Below are 19,265 nucleotides of genomic sequence, written 5' to 3'. Positions count from 1 at the left end.
TTGTATTTCTCTGTACTTAATCATTATGATGGTTTGGTGGAAATCAAAGAGAAATCAATAATCAGCTTCCCATTATGTCATGTAATTTATGTAACCTTCTATAATATGCAAGCACTGAACCGTTTGAAAATGGCTATTTAACGAATGCCAAATGTTAAACTGCTCATTACATTTGATATTTCGAAAAGAAAACCTGAAAATTCATATAATTTTTATCTCTAATGCATTTATATGTAAAACCCTCATTATTTTAGTACTGCTCAAGTTTAAACCATCTTCGACTTCAGGGTGGACTTTTTCTGTAGTATACTATCATTAAATCCTGTCTTCTCTCTCAATTTTTAAGTAATCAGAGACATTTTTTAAATATTTTCATGAAATGGTTCAAATATTGAATATCTCTTCTACAATTTAAAAAAAAAGTGTGATACTTGATTTCCAGAGGATAATCTGTATTTATTAAGATATGTACATGCATATAGTTTTGATGTAGATAACACATGTTGTACAATATATTGTCTGATCGTCAATAAAATTGAGATTAAACTTGCGGCAATTTGATAGGCTTTTTACAAGCACCGAATCAATAAAATGTTGAAAACAAAATAAATTGGAATGATAAGTAGTTGTCATTTATGTACTGTGAATGCAAATGGCAATATTTCTCATTGAAAAGTACAGTCACATGTACCAACCTTGATTCTTCTCATTTCCATCTGTATAGTTGATCTTTAACAATAAATTTCAAAGAAATCATGGGGAAGTGGGCTTTGCTCACCCTGTGATATTCTAAGGGATGCCAGAGTTCAAATAACATAAAGTCAAAATTTAATAAAAAGTGCTTCAAACTCGCTGTCTTTGTGGCAGCATTTCCCTGCAATAGAGTTTGCAGAGTACAGTATTTATATTCTTGAAAACTTCATCAAGACATAATTATTTCTTATGAATGATGTCGTACATGCAAGTCGAGGCAATACATTATAAAATAACCCCAAATCTTTCGGGGAAATGATCCCTGAAATAGGCTCAGATTGAATCAGAGACCATTTAGAACCCTAGAACTTGACCCCGGCCAAAAGGGACTTCGTGCACATAATTTACTGATAAATTCTCAGGCCCTGGGACCACTGGCATCCCAGTACTCTCTACCACAGAATTTAAAAACCCAGACCACCTTCAGGGGCAACACGAAGACATACCCGATAACCTGTATAATGGTGCTTTTTGATAGACAACCATACACTATTAAATATTCATGTTTCTTGGAATCGCCTTTTCTAAAAATGTAATTAATTCCTGCCCTCTCTTGGTCATGCTAATCAGTAATTAGAACACATTGGTCCGTAATCTGATGTCTTGTTTACTTAGACTTTTGTCTAGTGCACCAAATTGACGCCCGTTGCCATGGTTACTTGGTTATTCATGGTATTTTATTCATGAGTCCACTGTTTTAACCATGGCAACAGGCGTCATTTTGGCGCACTGTGACAAAAGCGCGTATCAACATTGGACATTGTTATAGTATATGATCTTATTCTTTGATTTTTCTGCTTTCGCAAAAGCTAACTTGCTCCAACAGTTTCATTCTCCTTTAAGTTGCAGCACGGGAGATCTTTTTTCTTAATATATTCATGATTTATTCATTTCAGAAACAACAATACACATACAGCAGCCAATAGCTGAAATGTATGTGTTTACAAAATGGTCAAAAATAAAAGAAATTTGCAGCATGGACCATCTTTTTTCTTAAGCTGCAGCATGGGTCATCCGATGGCATCATGAGCAGAACAGTCTTGAGAAGAGTGTATCATGGGTATTCTGAAAAATGTCAGCGAGTGGGAAAGATATACAGCTCTCCTCAACGCCACGATCAAGATTCCTGACACAAAGAAAAATAACAGTGAAACAAAACTAATTTTCAATCATAAAATCAATTTTATACCAGATAAACAAAAAAAATGAATACACCTTTCCCATTCATTTTTAATTTGATTTGATTTATTCACATTTCATATTCATAACGATATTTTAACAAATTTTATACTAGTATACAAGCACTGCAAAGCCCCTTTCACAATTTAGTGGTGCGACTGCTTACAAACGTTGCGATTGTGTGCAACATATATTGTGACCAAATGATCGCAAACGATCGCAAGAGCGATTGTGAAAGCCCCTTAAGGGAGACATACAATAACAAGGGATAGAATAGTGACATAGATGATGAGTGGGAGGGATCTACAGAAAATTTGGGATTATGTGATTTAGATTCCCTACCTGATTAGTATCAAGATGGCATAGATTAATTCTTTCTTATTATTAAAAAGCTAGAATTCCTAAGGGGTGTTACAGGAGAATAATTTCTAGTCAGTTGTAAATTTCTATCACAAGTTGCAAAAATCGCAAGGCAATCAATTGAAAATAATTTGTTGCAAATCTTACAACTGATATTGAGACGAGTAGTACAGGATTGCTCGTCATTAATGCTGAAAATGTATCATACTCTCTGTAAATACATATATATACAAGTAGCCAGCCTACATTGTAAAGAAAGAATCATCATTTTTTCTACCAGGCTTGATCTGACCAACTTTTTGATAATGAAATCCATTCCACTGATATATTCCAGATATCATTTTTACTTCCATGAACCTAGTCATACATACATGCAAATTTCATCGAAATATCCCATTTGTAAAATTTTACAAATTCATTTTAAATACTCAAAATAAAAAGTGTCAATAAATTTCCCTTTCTAATATCTCAATAGAGTAATTCATTTCCTACTTTACTTAAATCAAATATGTTTCCAAATATTGTAAAGGGTAAAGTTCAAACACTTACCTGTCTACAATGTTTGCAATGTTCTTTTGATGTTCATATTGAATCCTTTGGGCCTGGAAGTAAAACAGGAAGAAAAAATACAACAAGAAAAATATTAATATTGATGTTTAGAATGATTATTATGCCCAAGCATATAAATGCTCTGGATGCTATTGATAATAATGATGAAGATTAGTAATAGAGCAAATGGAAATACTAGTATTTTGGGAACTTTGGATGGCAGTAGAGTCCCAGCTTTCCCAGAAACAACCCTGGTTCTGACACAAGGATTTGGTTCTGAGAGAAGTCGAGTCCACCGTCACTTTAATAACTCTCTCTCTCGCTCTCTAAGTGCCATATCCGGAGACGTAGGCGATCATGGCATGCCACAAATCTCTGTTCCTATCTGTTTGAATCAGCTCCACCTTAGACTGGTCATCCAATTCATGTTTCCTTCCTCTACTCATCTTACCCTCTATCTTCCCCGTCAACCCTTAGTTTACAAGATTGTCCTTTATAATGACATGTCCTACAAAACTCTTGCCTTATTTTTATATCTATATCTACGTAATAACACACTAGTGAATTACCAGATAACACACCGAGCTCTTTTCATGTCCATATAGTGAATAGAGCTTATTGTATACACTCGCATGATTGATATCCCCCTCTTTCTCTTTGTCTCTCTCTCTCCCCCCCATGACTTTTTTTCATACCCTTCAAGTTCGAGTTTATTCATTCAAAACAAAAAACATCACATTATAATCAAAATAAATATACGTACAATGTAAATGAATGTGTAAATACAATGTATCAATTAGATCATAGCATAGACGAATTGGTTTTAGGACCCCTTTAAAATCACGCTTGTGAGAGGGGCCCTGAAATACTTAAAATGATTAATAACATAAAATATAGGATATACCAATCTATAAAATACAAATAAGAGAGAAAAGAATTGCATAATAAGGTTAAGATGCTAAACTAGAATGTAAAACTATGTACACCCAGACATATACGCACACACCCACATCCACCCACACATGCACATACTTAACATTAATGAGTAGGTCATCAACTTACTCTCAAATCAACCTTTGGGGTTTCATTTTTGCTGTTGAAACCTTGAATTTGTTGAACTGCAAGTATCATTCAGCAAAATGAAGAATAGCGATTTTCCCTTCAATATTCTTGATTATTGTTTGTGGCAGATCTCGGGACGATTGTAGAAAAGGTGTTCGCCCCAAAGCATTCTATTTTGGGGAATTTGAGGGGTGATTTTGACTGTGATGAGGGTAAAATGGACCAGCACCCTCATATGCTTCCTACGGTGATTCCTACTAACCTGTAAAGGTCCAATGTGCCCCAGCTTCACCACGCTCACACAAAGGATCTTAAGAATATTGAAGATGAACACTTCTAAACAGTCTCTGACAGGGATGTCTAAATAGGCACACAGACAGCCAAACATAAGTGCCTGATGGCCCTTCATCCCCGGTTCACTAATTGAGTTCTGTGGAGGAAAAAAAAAAAATAACAATAATGAATGTTTATGAGTGCAATGGACAGAATACTTCATGAGGTGAAAGATGAAATGATCCATTCAACAAGGAGTAACTGAGTTGAATGGATCATTATTTCATCTTTCACCTCATGAAGTATTCTGTCCATTGCACAAATGAAGAAAAATTCATTATTTGGTTTATATGACACCTAAATATTGATTTTTTTTTTTTCCATATGAAATTTATGAATTTCGATGCAAAACATGCTCATGCAGTGCGAGTTCGGTCTGTTGATTGTTACGTCATTACAACATGCGCACTGCTGCTGCAGTCTCGGTGTGCGCGTGCAATGGACAAAATCGTATGGATCCAAAATTGCACGATGAATGGATCCAAAATTGCACGGTTGATGACGTCATTGCAAAATGGGCTGAATGAACGATATCAAACAACCACAAGGATCTATCTAGGTGTCATACAATGGGTAACAAGTAATGAGCAATACTCAAGACCAAGCTTGCATTTCACTTCAGACATTTTCTATAGAATTGTGTTTTACATTGCTTACTACGTGGCAGATACAGGCAGGGATGCAATTGGTGCACCCAACTCCCTTCCTTTATTTTGAGAATTGCCAATGGAACTACACATCAACATAGCTAAATCTGAAAAATTGCTCTCTGCCCCCATCCCCGTTTCCAAATTTACTATTTGCGCCCCCTCCATTTTGAACCTCGGGTCTGCCACTGATTATTCATCATTCATAAAGACTATACACCAAGAATTCAGATAATTTATTGAATTATTGATCATATACTCATATTTTTATCCTGATTTCTTTACAAACAGGAATAATTCTGGACAACCTTCCCTTTGTTGTAATGAAAACATGTACTTGGGGAATGGCTAAAACATAACGTTATAATCTAATTAATGTTTGGAGAATACAGCCCCTGGTTTTTACAATGAACTGTATGAACAAGCAATATTTTTTTCTGAGTTACATGTACATGTAGCATTTTAATACATATTTCTTCATTATTTTCAACTTTGTCTGTTAAGAGTATATTTACGAACAATGCACTTGCGAACGAGAAGTGATTGTATTACATGTATATTGTTATGATCATTATTGATTTGATTTCCTTACCATAAGGTTTTTGATCCGCTGATCAGGAAATGTTTCACTAGATGTTAATATGAGGGATCTTCCCTGTTGAAAGAAGAGAATTCACCATGATAAAAATAACACAAAATTTAATAATGAAATACATCAATATGTAAAATATTCAGTCCCAAATGTGACATCAACTGAAAGCTATCTTTAGAGTCATGAAAGACGGAAATAGTCTTCATTTATTTTCTTTATAGCTTCCAACTACAATAAAAAAAAATCAATGAAATATGGAAAATAGAAAGGCATTTTATGGATGTAAAGATGTGAAATGTTAAATTTCAGCAAATTTTTGGGATGTTTTTTTTTTTCCCATATGGTGAAACGGTTGTCAAAATAGGAACACAGTTATGCTTTTACATGTATCAGTGTATTGGCTCAGTTGGTAGAGCGTCTGCCTCATTACACAACCAGCAGGTTGGGAGTTCAAGGCCCGTCCACGTCAGACCCAAAGACGTTAAAAGAGTTGCTGCTGCCCTGTTTGGTGTTCAACGATTTAAAGGATAGAGCAACGTCGATCTGGGGCCAGTGTCATACAGGACTTGCAACTGTTGTAACTTTGCCATTATAGCAACTACCATGGAAACCTTGATTGGCTGCTGAGCCCTGTTACCATGGTAGTTGCCATTATGGCAGAGTTACAACAGTTGCAAGTCCTTTATGAAATGGGCCCCTGTTGCTGCTCAGTGGGTGCCCTGCCCACAATCAATTGGGCAAAATGAATTTTTGGAGGATTTCTAATTCTGATCTCTTTTTTAAGCAATTGAAAATATGGACTATTAGATTTAATGGTCGTTAGAACAGCGTTTAAAATTTATGACTCAGACCGAGTTTAAAGCACTAGATCCTCGAGAACCAAACAAACTGAAAATACCTGTTGTGAGCTTGCCCTGCTAGCAACATGATTGGTAATACAGGCATCACAGTAACGATCCAAGGAGATGATCGCTGTCATATTCTCACTCATCTCATATCCAGCTCTGACGAACGGTAGATTAAACGACCCTAATCAATATAAAGAGAACAGAATATATCGGCATATGAATACAACAGATAATTGTGGATATCAACACAAATAATATACATGTACCGTATAGGTACTAGTATTCAACCCGGCATAATTCAAAGATTTTGACATATTCCCCAAAATATTTAGAAATAGGGAATTTATCTTAATTTCACACCTTTGTTATTTCCAGGGTAATCTGTTGTCGATATTTTCTTTGTCAATCTGTCGACTGTATGCGCGTAGGATCGAATTATGCGGCGATGGCCTTTTGCACTGAATGGTACTAGTATTTAACCTAGTGAGGATTGATAGCAAATCTCAAAAGGGTTTAGATTGCTAAATTAGATCTAGATCTATGTAAGTCTCTGGCTTTGATTAATTCCCTGTTTGGTCTCATCTCAAATGGTCTAGTCCATAGTCGGATGGGACAAGGGCAGATTGAGAGACAGGGCCATCTTTCATCGCTAGGTTGAATACTAGTGCCGACAGGTTGAATACTAGTACCAAAATCCGTCGCCGTATAATTTGATCGCCCGCGCACACAGTCAACTGGTTGAAGAAAAAAATAACGGAAAAAGAATAACCAGCATTTGCTCTTGGAAATAAGACGGGTCTGAAATTCAGGTAAATTCTATATTTCTATATATTTGAGGAAACTCTCCAAACGGGTTGAATACTAGTGCCCTTACGGTAACTATCGCTTTGAAATTGGAGAATCAATCATTTGAATTTATAAGATCATCTTGCATTTGAAATCCTGGGCTAGTATTTCTAAACCATTTGCTGATGGTTGTGTGGTTTTAGCTTGTTCCTTCCCCCTTCTTCGGCTGAACTTCCTTTCATAATTAAAGGAGAATGAAACCCTTGAAACCAGCTGAATCCATATCAAAGAGAAAAATCAAAGAAACATATTGTTGAAAGTTTGAGGAAGATTGAATGAATAATAAGAAAGTTATGAGCATTTGAATATTGGGATCACTAATGCCATGTAGATCCTCCCATTGGCAATGCGACCAAGATCTGTGATGTCACACACGTACAACTCCCTCATTACTTTAGTACTTATTTCACTTATATTCTCACTTTTATAGAGTCTATCACAAGGTGAGGTGCTCTCTTTATGAGAGGACAAGTACAGAGGTTTCACAACATTATATCATTGATGAATCGTTCGTCATATGATTAGAAAGAGCAAAAAGAGATGTTTTGGGGTATATTTTCAGTGTCCAAAAGGGGAGAGTTGTTCATCTGTGACATCATAGATCTTGGTCGCATTGCCAATGGGAGGATCTCCATAGCATTAGTGATCTCAACATTCAAATGCTCATAACTTTTCTATTGCTAGTCCTATTTAACTCAAACTTTTGTTGATCTTATTCTTTGATTTTTCTGCTTTCACAAAAGCTAACTTGCTCCAAGAGTTTCATTCTCCTTTAATAAAAAATTTATTGTATCAACACTATTGCATCAACAGAATAAATGACATTGTTATCTCAAATTATTATTTTGTTATTGTCTGTTATGGGGTAACTCTGTTTTTTTTTATGATGATAGAAGTACCAAAATCTCTACTCTCAGGGCTCTCACAGTGCGTGTCAAAAAAAAGGGGTAATCCAATTTCTGATGTACGTTGTTGGACTTCCATAATCTTGTTAAATTAATATTCAATGATTCATTCTAATCAGCTGTCTAAATTTGGATTAGAGTCTACTTTCAATTTGATACACACTGTAAAGGCCTGTTACACTGAGCGGTACAAAATGATACGCAAGAGAGGCACATAAAGAGATATATCATCAATAAACAAATTACAAATCATACTTGGCAGAAAGTGCAAAAGAAGTGATGTATCTATCGATTACCTGCATTTTCCATCGCCCCAACGATGAAGTTCTTGAAGGACTGTTGGTCATAGATATGACCTTGCTTCATGGCTGCCTCAAATCCAACACTATGTGAGAATGCTCCAGTTGGAAAACCTGTAGGAAAGTGAGAGACAAAAGGGAGACATTTTTTTTTTATTTAAAGGCTTTAGCCATATTGGGCATCACCCTCTTGTAATGTAAAAATAGAACTATCCAAAGCCTTGTAGAGTTCATACAACACACAACATACATTAAAAAAAGTCTTTAAAACAAAATAGTGGAACCAAAGTATAACAAAAATCACATTCATTAATTACCTATCTTTCATTTTATATCTTGAAGGTTAGCTTTTATTATTCACAAAAGCCTAAGCACTCAAAATCTGTTTTAAAAAAATTAGCATATCCTATATTAGTTTAAACTGTTTTTTTTTTTTTTAATTTAAACCCATCTAAAGCTTTGGAATGGGGTCAGTAATGCAAATCATAGTAGATCATCATCTAACATCGCAATAGTATTTGTGTCATTAGATTTAAAATTTGGCATTTTTTAAGCTGTTAGAATTTGAATTTGGCATCTAGCACCCTCTCTCTTAAAAAAATATAAACAGACAAGTGGGATGCCTCTGACAGTCTCGTCTGCATTACCGGATTCAATAGCAGCTGCAGAACTGACTTCGAAAACTACTAAATTCACAAAAATCACCATTCATATGATAATAAAATACCATGTTCATTCATTGACCTTAAATGACCTTTAACCTTAATTGATGACCTATTTCAAGACTTGTGCAAGACGATCAGTGATTACCATTATGTCCACGCTTCATGAACTACTTTCAAAGTTATGAAAACAATATTGAAGTGGGTTTCTGTTTTTTTACTCCTTCAATTTTAATCACACTTCCTGTTCATGGAAAAATAACACTATCAATGAATTACTTTTATTTTTATTAGATAAATTCTCATTACAATGGTAACACACTCAACATATAGGCCTACAGAAAATTTATACTGCAAATGACCATGTGCATACGTTTTGTGTGTATACTATCACGCCATTTTCATCCTAAACAAAAATGTGTAAATTTATGTTCGTGAACATACCATCAAGATACACCCCTTTTTCGTGAAAAAGGGAACGATCATGGTCAATATATGAGCCGAGAGACAAGACCAGGGTGTAATACTAATTAATAATGAGTAGAAAGTGTAGTGTACACTGTAGTTGCTAGTATGACATGGACATTGGGAGATTTACCAAGTACAAAAGGTCAGCTTTTAAAAAAAAATATTGGCCTAAAATTTGAAGAAATATATTTTGCAAAGCTGTACAGTAGACTCAACGACAAATCACAATATCGGGTGATTTGAAGTTCGGTGTTCGATATTGGTGTTGAGAGCATGAAAAGGCTGCTGAACCGAGCTCCAACACCAAGCTGGATTCAAAGGAACGATACCGATCGTGTTATCGATAGCCTATATGACGTCACACCTCTGCGTGCGCTGCTGCATCACCTCAACTTTACACGAGAACTTTTCGACAACGAAAGTGAAATCGGGGAGAAATTACTGTAAAATCTCATCGTACATAATATGCAAAGGCTAAAATTACTTTAAGAATCCGAAAGAGTAAACATTATTACTGTCCATTAAATTGTTTATGTTTAGACTCTCATAACTGTATAAATCTAATTTTAAGAAGATGTTTCATCTATCATGTCTGTGGGCTTCAAATCACCAACACCAGATTTCAACAGTGAACACCGTACTTAAAATCCCTCAATTTTATATTTATTTTGTGTGATTTCAAGTATGGTGTTCAAGTTGTAATTTGTAACTTCCAAAATAAATTTAACATAAATTCACAGATCTAGATATAGATCTATAATTAAACAAAATAAGTTTCTAAAAATAATACATCCACAAAAAAGAAAAATTTAACAAAAATAATTCCATTTCCAACACTGCACGTCATTATTAATTACTTCACCACACAGCAGTGCTTCCACTTTTCATAACGAAACTTCCTGGAATTTACTCTGAAATTCCTTGGAATTTTAATATCCTAGAATTTTCCAAATGTTCTCCAGTCATCAATAAGTTATAATTCTCTTATATAAAAAAAAAATGAAATATCAGCGAGTGAATATCATGAATTATATAGGCTTTATAGCCTAGGCTATCATGGCTATAGGGCCCATGCAGTGCAGTGCCGTAATAATTGAGCCAAAAAAATTTGAGGGGGTGAAACATAGTCTTGAGGACGCAATGATGATGACTTTTAAAATAATGATATATACTTCTTCATCATTGACGTCTTGACACTCTCTCCATAGTCTCATAAGCGACAGTCCAAAACAAAGATGGATTTCCCTAGGAAATCCATCTTTTGAAACATAAATGAATTTAAATTTATGAATTTTATTGATTTTTACACCTTCCTACGCCTAATGCGTAGGAAGGTTTTAAAAAATTTTACTAGAAAAGTATAAAAAATTAAGGTTTCTTACCAGACTGATGTCGAGTAGACCCCTCGATCCACATGTAAACAACGCAAATACAATGGCGACGACCCTTGAACCGCTTATGTATTACGTACTTCCGATACACAATGCCGTTTTGAATAACAATTTATAGATAAAAAATATTATTTTACAAATATAAAAAAAATTTACGTAATTAGAAAAAATTGATATAATACTGCTAATTATTTATAATCAAGTTATAAATTTTAATATTTGTAAAGTAATATTTTATATCTATAAATTGTTATTCAAAACGGCATTGTGTATCGGAAGTACGTAATACATAAGCGGTTCAAGGGTCGTCGCCATTGTATTTGCGTTGTTTACATGTGGATCGAGGGGTCTACTCGACATCAGTCTGGTAAGAAACCTTAATTTTTTATACTTTTCTAGTAAAATTTTTTAAAACCTTCCTACGCATTAGGCGTAGGAAGGTGTAAAAATCAATAAAATTCATAAATTTAAATTCATTTATGTTTCAAAAGATGGATTTCCTAGGGAAATCCATCTTTGTTTTGGACTGTCGCTTATGAGACTATGGAGAGAGTGTCAAGACGTCAATGATGAAGAAGTATATATCATTATTTTAAAAGTCATCATCATTGCGTCCTCAAGACTAGGTGAAACATGACGTAACGGGCATAGTTTATAAAGAGTTGCTAGCGAGCGAGCAAAATTTTGACATTTCAATTAAAAAGATCCAATTTTGTGATAGATTACCATTTTGACATATTCAGACAATATTAATAATATCATTCCCGAAATTGATAACTTTCTGGAAAACTTCCTGGAATTTCTCACTTTCTGGAATGATCCTGGAAATAGCAAAACTTCCTGGATTCCAAGAAGAGTGGAAGCACTGCCACACAGGGTAGACTACCGCAATTGAGCCTTGAAGTTGAGGATCAGCCTAGTAGTTTTAGTAGTATAGTGAGTGATTGTATTACCGACTGGCCTTGTATTACCGAACGCGCGCATCGTACGCGTCAGAAAATAATTTCATACGCTCAATTCTTTGCAACATCCTTCCAAAGGGAACTTGAATAGAAACTTTAGAAAGATGATGAAAAATGGTCAAAAACACATTTTCAAAGTCTTAATATTCTAAAAATAATAAAATATGGTCAAAATAGCTCATCAGTGATTTTATTGTTTTCTCAACTTTTCCCATAGAAATCACACGTTCGGTAATACGATACCTTTTTCAAGTGACCAAAATATTTCACATGCGGAGAGGGGTCAGATTGGAAGCTAATATTGTCAAAAGGAAAAACAATTTCGGCAATTTTTTTACATATTTATATTTTGTAGGTAATTGTGTATTTATGGTGAAAGTTTAGTGAATTTTATGAGAATAATGTTTTTTATATGATTGAATTCATGAAGTGTTCGGTAATACGATCCACTACCATACTACTAAAGTTACTAGTACTGTATCAGGTCACTCACACGTATTGCGAGGTTAGTATTAGTATACTAACCTGGACCTGGTATCAGGTGTGAGTGGTCACAAATAAAAAGATCTGAAAAAAGCTGAAGAGTGTTGAAAAAGTCTGAAATAGAAAGAGCTCCCATACTTTTTGTACTGAGGAAGGCCAAAAATAAGCTGAAATTAAGCTGAAAATCAAAACAAAAATATATGAAATCAGATAAATATCTGAACTCTCACACCCCTGCCCACTCACACTAAAGTTAGTAGTACGAGGTTAGTATAGTATATAGGCCTAGGCATACATGTATGGGTCATTCCATAGGGTTGGGGCAAAAATTGTGACATCAGTGTCAAAAAATAGAAATGTAATAAATGAAAAGTTTTTTTTCTCATATGTTTCATGGGACAATTCTTCAACTAAATCCACTTACAGGCATTTCATACCACCCTGCATATTTGAGTAAATTGCGAAACAAGATTTGACAAAATACCACCGTTACACGGACATCATTTATCATCCTTACTTAGACTATACTCTCCCACTGTCAAAATAAAAGGGTTGATCTCAATTCCTCTTAATAAATATTTTGCTAACAACATTTTTAGTCACTTTATTCCACATTTTCCAACATGGCATATATATTTTGAAAGATTTAGCATCAATAAATGGAACTTGATGCTCTGTGTGTATACCAGTGCCATGTTCTGTGTCATTCTTTTTTCTCACCAGTCAAGAAAATTCAATTTATGATGGCATGTAGAACTAAATAGTTGACAGAAGTCATGCCTCAACAGAATGGAATATTCTTTTTGGAAAAACTCAACTACTCTTTCTGGCCTAACCTTCTATTTTTGGTGTTACCACCGTTACATGGACATCATGTCTCTGTAACAGAGGTATAATTTGAAGCATTGTAAGTTAAGGTCCATTAATGGTCATCACATACCAAATTACACTTTTGCCTTAAATTATTTGCACAAGATCAATTGATTATATCAGAAAAAAACATTTTGCATGTCAAATTCTTTGCAAATAAAAGAAATTTAAATTAGAGTTTAAACAAGGAAAAATGTACAAAATTATTGACAAATTATGTGTCGTTCTTTTTTCTCACCAGTCAAGAAAATTCAATTTATGATGGCATGTAGAACTAAATAGTTGAGAGAAGTCATGCCTCAACAGAATGGAATATTCTCTTTGGAAAATCTCAACTACTCCCTCTGGCCTAACCTTTTTTTGTTTGGTGTTACCACCGTTACATGGACATCATGTCTCTGTAACAGAGGTATAATTTGAAGCATTGTAAGTTAAGATCCATTAATGGTCATTACATACCAAATTACCCTTTCTGCCTTAGAATATTTGCACAAGTTCAATTGATTATACTAGAAGAAAAACATTTTGCATGTCAAATTCCTTGCAAGTAAAAGCACTTTAAATTAGAGTTTAAACAAGGAAAAATGTACAAAATTATTGACATTATATTTAAAATCATACTAATCCTCAAGGTTCCACTTCCGTCTGTCTCTGGAAACATTTATGTTTCTGTCTAAAGGGGAAAAAACGAAACAGTGCTATCTTACGATCTCCAAATCTTTTATTACTTTGAAATATCTCCTTCAAGATATTACTTTCAAATGTAGATACCTCTGTTACATGGACATCATGTCCTTGTAATGGTCATATTGAATAGCATTACTTGAATATTTGACATATTTTTCTAGTATCAACACACTAAATGCAAGTTAACTCATCTTACTCAAGTGTAGAAATACAACATCTACAAGCAAGCTTCTGTAATTCATATCAATGAACAGGTAAAATGTTTTTTTTATTCATACACAATTATAAAATTTTTTGATACCTTTGATACAATATTCAGGTGAAAAATATGTAGGGAAAAGGTACTAGTTTAGTTCTTCTAAGCTATGGTTTTTCAAGACAAAACAAGACAAAGTTGACACGGAAGACATGGACAACGTATTTATACCTTACACATATAAACTTGTTCAATTTGTTAACTCTAATTTTTTTTACCTCAGTTACATGGACATCATGTCCTCAAAATGGTAGTGTAGAAGTGACATTAATTAAAATATAATCATGTCATCACTGGAACTTACATACATAGATAAAACATTAAGTTCCAACATGCGAAAAGGACAATTGTAAAGTACTTAGTGGACAAATTTAATTTAAAAAACTCACCACCTTTATATCTTCTGTTTTTTTTAACAGAGTTGTAAGCGAGAAAGTAAAATGTACTAAGCTATTCTAATGTTCAAAAATAAAACTGCAAGAACTCTTACTGGCAAATGCAAAAAATGTATTACACTGTACACTAAACCTGACTATTAAAATTAACATGCAATATTTCTCTCTACATTCAGGTTACAAGTTTATGAACTTCAAGAAGACTGGTGACCCAATAAGAAATTTCAGTTTGGAAGAGGATTCTGTCAATGTCACAAAGTGGATGGAGGTAGAATTGTGCCCGCCATCAGGCCAGGAGTACAGGTCACCAGATTGACACTTCATGTACTGAAGATATACATTTTCACCTTGAACAGAGGCTACCTGTAGTTGAGAAAAATAGTATTTGGAAGTTTGACTATATTTTTTAAGCAATAAGCAAATATTTTTTATATTATATCAAATCATTTACTTATTTATGTCTTGACATTTTCTCATTAAAGGGGTGGATTACTAGGGACAATGAATCTGATCTGTTCTTGCAAAATACACAGGAACCTTCACTTTGTATTTTTTCATAGCAAATAGAATTCATCATTTCATAGTTCATAAATTAAATATAAAGTTACGTTTTATAGAAGGTTTTTGTATTTGTGTTGTTGTGTTCTACTTTGTTTTCACAATACAATTACTTGCCCATTACCTTTTCATAAATTATCTGTACTTCAATTTCATTTCTCAATGGATTAATTTAATCTAATTTTATTCTGCATTCTAATCAAGGGTGGTTATCTAGACAATTCCATTTAGTTTTTTATGACCATCCTATTTAATTTTCATCACTGAAGTTTAATTGTTCAAGCAATTACATAATATATGTATGTTTTATTGGAATTAAATGAATTAATGGAATTCAAATCTGCAATTTACCTTCTGATACAGCAAATAAACTCTTGTGAAACAAACTTGATTGTGTCACATTTTCTTTTGTTCACTTGTACATGTTTTAAAAATCTCATCATTATATTGCAATTAAAAAAAATCACATTGAAAACAATCACACAGGCTTTTGCTTTCTGATAAAACGAACCCCCCCCCCTCTCCTTACAATTGAATATATAGAAATTAAAATACAAAATATTGAAAAAATATTGAGAGAAAAAAAGAATGTGCTGAAAAGTATAACATTCAACAAGATGAAAAGTTTTGGGAAGGTTAGGCCTACAGCCAAGAATTACTAGTAATTGGATTATGGCCATGCTTCATCATACACAAAGCACATGTACTATGTGGTAGGGGGTAGTAACAGACAAATTATTTTGCCCCCCCCCCCCTTCTTTCAGATTGGGATCAGCTCTGACAAGCCAAAAAAAAAAAAAAAAAAAAAAAAAAAAAAAAAAAATGGGGGGGGGGAGGGCCTGCCTCCCCCGTGGCGCTGCCACTGGTTCTAAACTCTCATTTTTTGGGGGAAATTCAAATTTGATCATCAGGTCTTTGATACCCATATTACGTAAAATCAGTAGGAGCCAATTTAAACAAGGCGAGATTTTGTACCAAATCTGAGATGTCAGCATGATCATCGGTGATAGAGCAGTTTTGAGTATCCATTGGCCTATTGAAATAACAAAATTCGGTGTTTAAAAAAATCAACCAAATTGCGATTGAATCATGTCAGCTAACATTCAAAACATGTTTGCACGGAATCACAGTAATAAAAACATTATTTCTTTGGGGCCGTTTAGCAAATCTGGAACAAACACGGCGATGTCTCAATCACATATTTCACTTACACGAAAAGATACATGTGGGACTGTAGTAAAAGATTATGGAAAATTAGCGAGATTTTTCAAACTTAAAAACACTTTCTGCATGATAATATAGTTTCACATTTTTAAGATAAGGTTTAACTGATTTAAAAATACGAGTATCGGGATAAATCTCCGTACTTACGTCGTTTTTAAAGGGAAAACATCGTGGAGATCCAATCCACCGTTACACGGACATTGCGGGAAGATTCCCAATTGCAACGCTGCAAAACACCCGATATCATAGCCGTTCATGTGCACGTGGATTTCGGCTAACATCCCGTCCGTCTGATACAACGACGGTCTCTTCTCCGGTCTCTCCTTTTTACATACGCGATGAAATGTGATCCACCGTTACAAAATTGGCCCGGACATCGCCCAAAACATCAGCGACCCTCGATTAATTTACACGACATTAACATTGGTTTTCAAAGCTAATCTTTTGATGAAAAGTTGCTTACTGCCTGCCCTTTATTTCTGACACATAACTTTGGAAAGAATGATTTCTGACTTTTAGTTATTTACCACTTTACCGCCGTTACAGAAAAAATAAACGCGGACATCGCATGTAACGGTGGTATGCGATGTTGTAGGAATGATTTATGATATGAAGCCTCTTTTCATTTGCTATCCCATTACTGTTTTGTTATTAAACAAATGTTGCTTTATCAATCATGGCCATTTGAATTTGACTAAGTTTATCTTTTGATTAGATATCTTCAACTGAAAATGACCATTTTGGATGTCACACTTGGTACCCCAAAAAAGAGTCTGGACATCATCATTTAAAGTCTCACCATAAAAAAAATTGAGGTTCAACATTTTTATTTCTGCATCAACTCAAGTAATTGCTTACATAACTGCCTTCCAACAAAACCACATTGCAACATCCAAACGCCAAACACATTTTCAGGATAAAGCCAACAATTCATAGCCATAGGGAACACAAAAAAGTGCTGTTGCCCCAACCCCGTGGAATGACCCGTATATTATACTAACGACCCCTGCCCTACTTCGCTTCGGCTTCGAACATGGACGAGCTACGCAGTGTCGCGCCGATAACGCATCGACCCCCCGGCCGAGGCTCGGGCCAAACGCACTGCCTGTAGCCTTGACGGTAGATGCCAGAGCCCCGCAACAACTGCTTACCAGAGTCTGCTATCTGAAGAATTGAGATCAAACTTGAGATCTGGCGCCTGGGCTCGACCGTTGTTACTAGTACATCCGCCATTCATTCCTGCACATTTATTTTCAATATGAGAAATCGAAATATTGTTTATTCACAGGATCAGAATCGGCAGGAATTCCGGTATTTTAATTCAGAAACTTCCCGCGGTATCACGGCTTTAGCGCTAGCCACCACACTCGCGATGCGATTGAGTTGAGTACGCGTACGTACGTACGTAGACGTACACACACAGGCTTAGCGATTAGTCTCAAATTGCAGACACTACTTTCTTAATCTTAAAGTATACGCGCCGTGTGTCAAAAACTTTAATTACTTCACAAATATTCGCATCTGAATATATAATCACTACATAAATCTGAATATTTTTTGTTTACTCTATCCTGTTTTTACAGAAGTATCTTTAAGATTGAACTATTAATTTGGAGACATGTAAGTTTGAATGTCTGAAAAACCAATACTAAATATATAGGATTTTTTTTTCATTACGTAACTGTATAGTGAAGTTACGTAATAACACGCTTATGCATGTTCTGACCCATGTCATCATGAAAGTCATGCAGTTGCGGATATACGGGGGGGGGGGGGTTAGGGGGTTTAACATCTCCCTCCCCTTGGACTGCCAATTAAGTTTTAAAAAAAATGACCTCCATCTTAGAGCCAACCTAAATTTTATTTTATGGTGAACCCTTTTTTTTTCCTTGTAAACAAAATTTTGATACCCAAATTACCTTCATTTGGTTGTCCTTACCCTATTTCTATAACCCCCCCCCCCTCCACATTTCTGACCTCTTTCTCTCTCCCGCTATCCCCACCCCCTTGACCCCCCCCCCTTCTCTTTCTCTCTCTCTCTCTCTCTCTCCCCTCACCTTTTCCTTCTCTCTTCTACACATTTCTTCATAAGCCTTCACATTTGTCTCATTCTGGAAAGGGAAAGTTCACCCTGAATGATTTTTTTTGTAAATTTATCCCCAAAAAATGATAAAAAATATTGGTAAAGGTTTGAGGAAAATCCATTAAAAATTAAAGGGGAATCCAACCCAAATAAAAACTTGTTTTTATAAAAAAAAGAAAAATCAGACAAGTTGATTGGTGAAAGTTTGAACAATATTGGACAAACAACAAGAAAGTTATGAATTTTTAAAAGTTGTAAATATTGGTAATCACTATACTCATGGAGACTTCAAATTGGCCGCATATGGGATGTCATAGTGATGTAAGGCAAGGACTACTCTTCCATGTACTCCAATTCATATTATGGCTAAAATGTCATTTTTTCCCAAAAGTTTTATTTCAAATTTTATTTTTCTTTCATGAGGACATTAAACAATACACTACCTGGGTTATATTTAGATTACTGCCCCAGGGGAATGGGTACTTAGGAAAAAAACACAAATCCCTGATAATAAAGTACATGGCCTATGGGAAAGTTGTCCTTGCCCCTTGTCATAATTTACTTACCCAGTTGCCATTTTGAAATCTACATACTAATAGTGATCTCAATTTTAAAGCAGCTATAACTTTCCTATTGCTTGTCCGAATTCTTTCAAACTTTCACCATTTTGTTTAATTTATTTTTCTCCTTCCCAACACAACATTTTATGGCCAAGGCTGGATTCCCCTTTAAGGAAGTTATTGGAATTTTAGGTTTTGGATTTGTGACGTCATAAACGAGCAGCTTCCCCATATGTTATGCAATATAAACTGCATAAATTTCAATTTTTTAATGGTTCGTGATGACTTATTTT

General features: G+C 34.7%; 1 protein-coding gene across 1 annotated transcript; it reads right to left on the bottom strand.

Moving 5' to 3' along the window:
• Positions 1 to 435: 435 nt before the first annotated feature.
• On the bottom strand, positions 436 to 17,780 carry LOC129269746 (uncharacterized). The gene is made up of 7 exons (XM_064105133.1): positions 17,481 to 17,780; positions 8,371 to 8,487; positions 6,374 to 6,504; positions 5,476 to 5,538; positions 4,166 to 4,333; positions 2,842 to 2,894; positions 436 to 1,879 (listed from the first exon to the last, which is right to left on the bottom strand). Exons 1-7 carry the CDS (start codon positions 17,560 to 17,562, stop codon positions 1,777 to 1,779), a joined length of 717 nt encoding a protein of 238 aa, XP_063961203.1. The 5' UTR covers positions 17,563 to 17,780; the 3' UTR covers positions 436 to 1,776.
• Positions 17,781 to 19,265: the final 1,485 nt, after the last annotated feature.

The sequence above is a fragment of the Lytechinus pictus genome, chromosome 10, assembly GCF_037042905.1.
Source record: "Lytechinus pictus isolate F3 Inbred chromosome 10, Lp3.0, whole genome shotgun sequence".
Lineage (NCBI taxonomy): Eukaryota > Metazoa > Echinodermata > Echinoidea > Temnopleuroida > Toxopneustidae > Lytechinus > Lytechinus pictus.
This window is presented reverse-complemented; position numbering and strand designations above follow the sequence as displayed.